This window comes from Merops nubicus, unplaced genomic scaffold (genome assembly GCF_000691845.1).
Source record: "Merops nubicus isolate BGI_N331 unplaced genomic scaffold, ASM69184v1 scaffold35220, whole genome shotgun sequence".
Lineage (NCBI taxonomy): Eukaryota > Metazoa > Chordata > Aves > Coraciiformes > Meropidae > Merops > Merops nubicus.
The window spans coordinates 19,332-28,294 of NW_008581455.1; the positions used below are offsets into that span (position 1 = coordinate 19,332).

At 42.9% G+C, this 8,963-nt stretch overlaps 1 protein-coding gene across 3 annotated transcripts in view; it reads right to left on the reverse strand.

The window, feature by feature from the left end:
* Positions 1–5,187, reverse strand: part of GAPVD1 (GTPase activating protein and VPS9 domains 1) — a 22,647-nt gene extending 17,460 nt beyond the window's left edge. For all 3 annotated transcript variants that reach the window (XM_008950076.1, XM_008950069.1, XM_008950061.1), the window contains exons 1-5: positions 5,003–5,187; positions 3,764–4,607; positions 2,426–2,512; positions 1,306–1,440; positions 995–1,184 (exon numbers count right to left, since the gene is read on the reverse strand). In XM_008950076.1, coding sequence (XP_008948324.1) covers positions 995–1,184; positions 1,306–1,440; positions 2,426–2,512; positions 3,764–4,607; positions 5,003–5,187 — 1,441 coding nt within the window. The remainder of the gene's footprint in view (positions 1–994; positions 1,185–1,305; positions 1,441–2,425; positions 2,513–3,763; positions 4,608–5,002) is intronic.
* Between the last annotated feature and the right edge of the window lie 3,776 nt (positions 5,188–8,963).

Genomic DNA, 8,963 nt, shown 5'->3' on the forward strand with positions numbered 1-8,963 from the left:
ACCAAAAGGGGCTACTAGAGTTATATGAGCTGAAAGATTGGTGGCAGAAGTATCCCAGGCAGTAATGGCTGCCAATTGCTGTCCTGCATTTCGAAAGCATTAAAATGAAACAAAAGAAACAAAAATGTTGAGCAAAAACTATTTTATACCATAAAATAAATGCTGTTGTGCCACTACATCATAGGCATAAGACCAGAACCATTCAGAAGCAGAGTTAAAACAACATGGGATAGGTTTGTTTCTGTGTTGGTCTTGTGGGCTATTTTGTCACTTGACAGGCTCTACTTATTTTCGCCCCATTACATGGATAACATCAAATCTCTCAAACAGAAATACCCCATGTGGTCATTTCCATGTAACTATACACTGAAGAAGAGCATCACACTTCCTATTTTAAGACAAAATATTATTGAAATGGAAAAATTTGAGACCCAGAAATTCTATTCAAAAAGAAGACAAAACCCCAAGAAACATGAAATTGCAGTACAAGACACTAACAAGTAGAATTAGGCCAAGCAAACAATGGAGAAAGAAGAAAGTTTTTCTTCTCAGCACATACTCTAAAAGCTCTGCTCTTACTTTTTTCATCTTCCTCCACATTTACTCTCTTCTGAGACACAAACATTTTGAACTTATTTTATCCCACCAATTAAATTCCATCGCGTCCATCGTACACCTTCCTAAGCAATCTTCCCTCCTAGATCTGCTTCCCATCTTCAAACCTTCCCTTTGTTATCACTGCCCGAGCATGACTGCCAACCATTCCAGCAGTTTTGTCGAGTCCAATCCATGGTGATGAAGCTCACCATACTTGCATCAGAAAGTGAGGAAGTTACCTGGTTTTCTGCACAAAAGAAAATTCTTCAGCATCTACCCAGAAAAAGAAGGAACTGAGGGTGTAGTCAAAGAGTAGCCCCACAAGATGACCAGAGGAATGGCACAGAAGGTACCAAGGTATTGGGAATCAGGCAAGAACTCTGCTTGTTCTCCTTACCTATTGGCAAACGATTTTTTTTGTTAGCTGGAGTAGTTGCAGGAGACAGCTGTGGGGTATTATATGGAGTCATTTCCAGGCTGCTGCTTTTCCCTGGTTTGTTCTGGGGTAAGTTTGCCAGCAGGTTTTCCAAAGCCATCCGATCTTCCTTGAGTTGATCACTTGACATTACATTCCGCATGAACCCAACCTAAAAATTCACAGTGTGTGCTGGTGAGAACTGTGATGCAAATTATCAGCCTTGTTTAACCTATCTGCAAATATATGGGGACAAGTTTATCCTACTTCTTTTTAAGAGCAGAAGACATTACCAGGGAAGTGAGCTGGCTGTATGTCATGTAAACCACTGTCCTACTCAGCCCTTCCAGCAGGTTAACAGAAGACATGGGAGGAGTTTCAACTGCACGCCCGTCAATAACAACATCCAGAAAAGCAGCAACACAGCTCTGCAAAGAGAAGAAATTGTTTTAAATGAGAGACCATTTACTAGGGTTTGGAAAGAACCTACATTACAACGAGAGTTAAAGTAGTTTACACAGTGATGTAAGTTTTGCTTCCTACTTTTAAACTCTATGGGTAAGATACCCTGCACCACTCAAATCACCGACACGCAAGCACGGAACGCACGCAGTTAGCTTTAGCATTTCCTTCATTCCTTTCCTGCATTCAAAAGTGATGCTTACTTAACTGTATTCTTACAATTTCTGAAAAAAATAAACTGCTTTATGGCAACTGAAGTGCCCCTTCCTGGAGAACCTGCTGACCATCAACTAAAAATGAAACAAGGAAGCAACACACATTGTCACTTTCTAACCTGATTGAATGCTGCTTGCATAATAAATGTGTAACTCTGTATGATGACTGTGTAACAACTGTAATTAGCAAAAACCTGGAACTTACACAAGCAAATCCACAGTTTTGGAAACATATGGCAATAAAAAGATCACTAGTTTCACTGTTCCTCTGATGAAGCTAATTTCAGTGTTGTTGTGGATGATTCATACTAACAAAGGAAAAGCTGAACATAAAAAGCAAAACTACTCAGAAAAAGAAGTTACTTGCACTAACAAACTGCTTGGTGTTAAAGCAAATTTCATACAAGAGCTGTGTTCAGATCAAAGTGTCTTCTTCAGATTCAGCAGAAAAGCCACAGACAGTAACTCAGCATTTCAACTGAAAAGGTAACTTGCTTTTATTTCTTCTTCCTATTTTCTTTTAATAAGCACTATGTCAGAGTAGAAGCAAGAGTCCCCAACTCTCATTCTAGTACTCAAGATTTTATTCCCAGTTTTGTGCAGCATTTAATCTACTTTCCAGTACCTGTAACTTGCAAGTTAAATGCTTAGTAAGGCCTTTACAATGCATGAAAAAAAGAGAAACGTAGAAGGATGAAGCATACACGAGTCATCTGGTTTCAGTCTGGATTCTTACTTTGTCAAATTTAGCAAGGTTGCTTTTCATACGTGGGTCTCCCTCTTCAGAGCCTGTCATTGCCAACTGCTGCAGAAGTCGCCCTACCTGAAATGCAAAAGTATGAAGAATAAGCACTTCAAAACACCACCATGACCACAGAGCTTAAAGACTCCTCCATTCTACATTTTTCTCCATTTATTACTACAAGACTTCTTCTGACTGAGTGGACAAGAGTCTTGTACTTGCTTTCAGGGCAGAAAAAAAAAAATGCAAGAAGCTTTAGAGAAAAAGCAGTTGTTGAATTTAACAAGAAAATCTGCACACACAGGGTGCTACGAGCATCCATCCTTCCCCCTCCCAGGGACAAAGCACGTTTTGTTCCTACAACATGTAGAATTGAGAGTTGAATCTAGGTCACCTTAAACCTAGAGATTTTAAAAGGCTGTACGTATTTTACTAAGAATATCCTGGAAGAAAAGAAATAGCAAGAGGGTAACCCTTTTTGCAGAGCATATATTTCTCAGTGAACTCTAACTGCAAAACAAAGTCTCAGTGTTAAAAGAGCTGCCAGCTGGAAGTGCTGCTGGGACACACAAGCAGTGGCAGAGAAGAGCACTGCTAATGTCTTCAGAAAAACAGCAGCGAGGCCCTGGCAGTAACAGGCTGGTGAGTAACAGTGACCAGAGCAAATATACCTCTTGAATCACACACTTCCCAGTTCATATACAACATTAAAAGGTAGGGTTTGTTACTTGTGTGGGGAACACCCTCAGCCAGACAAGCCTTGCTTCATGCCTTCAGAGTACACCTCTACACACCATCATTAAATTGCTCAAGTATTTGCACAAAGGCAAAAATTTGTCATGAGGGCTGGGGAACGCTCTAAAGTCTAATGAAACAGGAAGCAGCTACCCACCAGAAACACTGGTCATTACTGCCAGACAAGAAGGCTTTCTCAGCAAAATATGTCATCATTTTGTGCAATACTTGGCATAATATTTAACAATAGCAAGAACAGCACAGTGTTTGTTTACACATGTTCCAGATTTCATCTTACAGCTACTTTAACACTTTAATTTCTGTCCCTTATAACAGCTTTTATAAGGTTCATTTGCAGCTCTTGTAAAAGATAAAGGAATACATGCTATCAGTTTCTTTAAGTCTATGTTAATGCAAGCACAAGCTTTAGAGCATGCCTTTTCAGCAATGATTAACCCAAGTACTCAGATAGCACTCATCATATAGGTAGAAGGGACAGTACCTTTACCTTTATTGTAGTAACATCAGTTCTAGTGGGGGAAAAAAGGCCAAGAATATTTTTTTTTTTTTTTGAGACAACTTTAAAGTGAATCATACCTGCATTAGATTAAATCTTGCCACCTCATTTATAGGAGCATCAGAAATTATGCCATACTGTTCTGGGTTAACGATGGCAGGGCAGATGAAACACGCCAGAAGAAGATCTGTGCACATTGCTCTGACCTCCCCAACCTCCAGCCTGTCCACGCAGGAGAGCGTTTTGTACATCTGGGACACAATCCATCTCAAGCTGTGAGGAAAACAGTACGTGTTTTGTTTGAGATAGCCAATGAATTTGTTCACCAAGGTCACCAGCTTGGCCTCGTTGGAATCAACCATCTCTTGGACTCTTTGCTTGAACTTTTCTGTGCCTTTTTCTCCAAATAACTTCTCCTGTTGTACTGGGGAGAATCTCTCAATTAACTTGTTTGGGTCAGTTTCCAGGTGGTCTTCATCTTCAACCAGAAGCTGCATGATTGGCTCATGTAAAGTTGCAGTAAGAAAAAGTTTTGCAGAAAAGAGTCCTTCAGAGAAAAGTTTGAATAAGATGCTGAAGGCACAGGTGCCTCGTCTCAACAGCCGCCTTGGGTTCTCGCTCTCCTTCAGTTCAAACTCGATCAGGTAGCGGAGGACCTGCAGGAGGTAGCTCTCATCCTCCTGCATGATGCAGTTGCCATAAATGGAGGTAAAGACCGTGTGAATGACGCTCTGGGTGTTGTCCTGGCTGAGCTTCTCTCCGGCAACCAGGCAAGACGCAATGAGCCTGGGGTTCTCCCTCAGTCTGTTCAGGAATTCTCCGTAAGCAGTCTCCTGAAACCCCAACTGCTTGTACCCATCCACAAACTGTGTGTCCTCCAGGATTTTCGCATGCTGGCAACATTCAGCAGGAGAAGCTTCAGCACTGTGAAGAAAAGCATTGAAACAATTTAAGTAACTCTTAAGCAAATGAACTTCATAGACCATGCCAGGGGGTCGATCTGTTAACGGGACTATCACCAAGGAAGCGTCTTTCCATGTAGTTAAGACAAACGATTTGCATATTTAGCAATAAGGAGAGTTCGTTCCCATAAGCTATGAACAGAAGCAAAGCAAACACTTATATTAAAAAAGGCACCATCAACAGCCAACAAGTTTCAGGTGAGTCAGAGTCTCTAGCTGAGATTTGCTTTAGAATCTTACTATTTCTAGGACTAGTACAGCAAAGGGCTCCAGATACTAAGTGTGGAAAACGTGACGGATGTGCTGCCACTCGCAGCAGCCGAGGAGCTCGCTCTCCCCAGGAGCAGTCCCAATCACCTCGTTATGATCAGCCTGTCCAGGTTAATCCTCTGCTGTTTGGAGATCCAGGCCGTGCGGTACAGCTTCTCCGCCGTCTTCAGCACATCCGCGTTGAGCCGCTGGATCAGCTGCTTCTCCGAGGTGACGTAGAGCCGCTCCTGCTTGAGGTGGTGTGCCAGGGTGTGGATGTCCAGCTTCACCATCTTGGGCAGCTTCGCACTGAGAGACAGAGAAACCAAACCAGTGAGTCCAAACCGTTAGGGAGCAAGTCCTGTCAGCCACCAGGAAGTGATAAGCAGGCCACAAACTTTTGCTGAGCAGCACATACTGCTGTGCCCCTTCCACCTCCACATGTTAGTATGTTCTCTCAAATCCACAGCCACCACTTAATGACTGAGCCACTCTTTCCTAACACAAGGCTTCCTAATTGCCAATTTCATTAACCCCTTGCTATGTCAGCACGCGTGGGACACTTGGAGAGCAGCAAATGGTATTTCCAGTTCACTCTCGTGAACTGAAACGGTCACACAGAAATCCTGCACCACACAGGTGAGAAACTGGCTGTTCCCTGGGGAGATAAGGCCCTTGCTGCTGTTCAGGAGACACGAGCCCAGGGAGGTGAGGAGGATCCCTGTTCTGACCCTCTGCATGCTGAACAGCCAGCAAGACTTCTGCACTTGCTACTTTGCCCTCCAGCACACCCGTGCAATGCAGCGCTATCCAAGTATGTGAGTGTGCTTATCTCTGGCCTGTTAAAACAAATAACCTCTCTCACCCACGGAGAAGCAGCATCAAGCTGCCAATATTGGTCTTTTCTGCTAAAAAAAAAAATAATTTACTAACAAAAAATCAAATCAAATCAGATATGGCAGAAGTTGGAACTAAGTCTGGAGACTTTGCTCAACAGTAGAACTAATTCAGAAAAAAAATTTCTCAAATATCTCAATTCAGAAGAATATTTCTTGGAGCCATGATGCAAAAATGTTGTTTTAAAGAGAGAAACAATTGAACCAAACTGAACAGAAGTGAAACAACTGTAGGCTTTCATAGCACATCCGGGACAAAAATCTACACCAACTACTGTCACGTCTCGACGTAACATCACCTCTAACTTCGTAGTTAGAAAACATTTTAGTTACCAGTTAGCTAAACACAGAGTACTCCAGCATTCAAAATAGGTTCAAGGAGCTAATCCACATGAAAATTAACTCTACGGAAGAAAAAAACCATCAGCTGCACTGATTCTGACAAGGGAAGGGGCACAATCATGCAGATCAGACTATTTCCATGGAATTAATGATTACCTGCTCTATGTGTTCCTCCCCACCAGAACGAACAGCCATGCTAGCTAGCCTGGGAAGAAGAAGGGTCTGATGCCCACAGAATCTGTAACAGTGATCTGTCAGACGTGTTGGTAACAGTGCATGTCAGAGCTGCCGGGGATCTGGCGACGAACCCTCCAAAGCCAGGCTACAGTTAAAGGGAACACTTACTTCCCAAACCTGTAGTGACTCTGGAGGAGCCTTCCTCCACAAAACCATTTAGTCCACACTTGAGAAACTACAAATAATATAATTCCATGGCCTAATGCTCTCCCCTTTCAAAGATGTGTGGTTCCCTGCCCAGCACTGCAGATGATCCACACTGAAGAATACAGATGAGCTCCCTAATCAGACACAGGTTTTACATTTGTTGGTTTTTTTTTCAGTGTGGAGAAAGGCTGATAATCAGGTGCACTGACACCCAGCGCTGCTGCCTGCACGTGTCATGGAGTTCCTTCATCTGCAGTTCTCATTTCACAACTATAACCCTAGCAGAGATGAAGAGAGATGCTGCAACAAGTCTTTACACATAAAAAATTGCAATCTTAGTACACGTGATGGTTTAAAGGCCACTCGTAGCAAACACAGAAGACTGTGTACATATAGTTTTAAAATAAATACATAAATAAAAACCCAAAACCAAACCAAGGAAAACACCAGCACCCTTAATCAGTGGTTACAGCTCATGCATCCAAAGATGAGATTAAGCACAGGACTTGAAGGATGCATTAATTTAGGTGTTTTTAACTAGGACAGTCTCAGAAGAATGATTAGAAAAAGAAATACTGGCATTACTGCCAAAGTTTTCTGACAAACAAATAATGACTTTTTGCAACAAATTCATTTTTAGTCCCAAAATTTAAAGGCTTGCAAAAAAAAATGGCATTAACTGCCTGCAAACCCAGTAGTAACTAGCTGTTAGGCTGTGAGCTATTGTTATCAGCCAGGAAAAAGAAATCACAGCCATAAAAATCTATGTACATGAGATCTGCAGAACTACCTCCCGTCCTTCCCAAAGCTTCCTGCTGTAAGGCTGTTCCTAAGAGCTGCTCACACTTTATCAAACCTTAACACTTTTAGTTGCTGTTTTCCACTTCCAGGTGCCCACCCACCAGCTCCACTTCTGAAGACAACGTTAGTCCAAGTGATGGTTCTGCTTGTGAGAGGTTTTGGGAAGAGCAGGGGACCCACATGGGGTGCCTCCTATGAGCAGCCCAGTGACCTCCCCTGTGTTCCTACGCCTTTGCCTGGCCAAATTTCAAAACAACTTTCTATTTTTGTGTCACTCGTTATGAACACATTTAAGAGTGTACAAGCCAATTAAAAGGCTTCTAACGTGGCTCCTCTACTTACAAGTAAAGTGATTTTTCTCACTGTTTCACTTGTCTTTTTTTTTACTAGAGAAGACGTTTTTGGCACCAGGGATGGGCTAATCCCTCTGACAGCTTTCAGCCCAAGGAAAGAATGCTGTGCATTCTCATTTCCTATAAACTAATCGCCACTGTGAACTTCAGGCCCAAACCAACACCAGGCTCTGAAGGTGACCACTACCTGCATCTGCACTTCTGAGTATACCTGTCCCACGACCACTTGGTAATACCCTCTCAGCTGGCCACTACCCGTGTGTCTGTCTTGTCTGTCACTGCCTCAGAGCACATAGAAATAACAAAAGCAAGAGGAGAGTCTGTCTGGCACTGAACTGCTGCAGGTCAGTAAGCACCACTGCTGTGCCAAGAACCATCAGAATCCACAGGATTTTCCTGTCGATCCGCAGGAAGTCAACTGCATGACAGCAGCTTTTACCTTATGTACAAGAAAAAGGGATCAGCAGGTTCCCTGTCTTTGTAATCCTCCCTAAAAATTAAACTCATTTGGTTGCTAGTGATTGCTGCTGAAAGGCACCTCTGGGAAGAGGAATGCCTCATTCACACCCATTTACCAGTCTTTAAAAGGAATTATTCTGGAGTCACACAAATAGAGCAAGCAACAGTGCAAACAACTTGGTCTTCACCTGAAGTTTCTGGCAGATGCTTGAGAACCCCAGAGATGTAAAGCAGGTAGCTTGATACACATGGTACTTCAGCAACCATCAGACAGGCTTTAAAGAAAGCTTGCAGCATAGTAAGGAAAACCCCAAAAACCTAGCTGAGCAAGATGCACATGCTCTCACCCTCTGCAGATGCTGATATTAGTAACGCAGTCAGTCCCGAAAGAAGGAACTACTGCACCACTAACACACCTACCTGAGACACACTGCTCACCCCTGAAAACCTCTTCCCTTTTTGATCAGTAGGTAATGACAGCAGTTGCATTCTCTGACCTTCTCAGGCTACACAACTTTCACCCCATGCAGGCATTTGGGACAGGAGCTTCAGGACCCTGAGCCACAGCTCTGTGTTTGGTACCAGCACAGAAGGCAGAGCCAGAGCAGAGCCAGCTGCAGCAGCTTCAGTGGTGCTGGGTCCAGAACATCGTTTGCCAGATTACCTTATCAGTTTCTTGTACACAAAGAAGTGCCCATAATTATCCAGGTACCTGGTTTATGACCACCAGACACCTTATTTGAAATAACAGATGTCTATAAATAGTTGTATACAAGAGGCAGTTTAGAAAATGCAGATACCCAGCAGTCTACTGTCGCTGAAGGAACAGTAGAT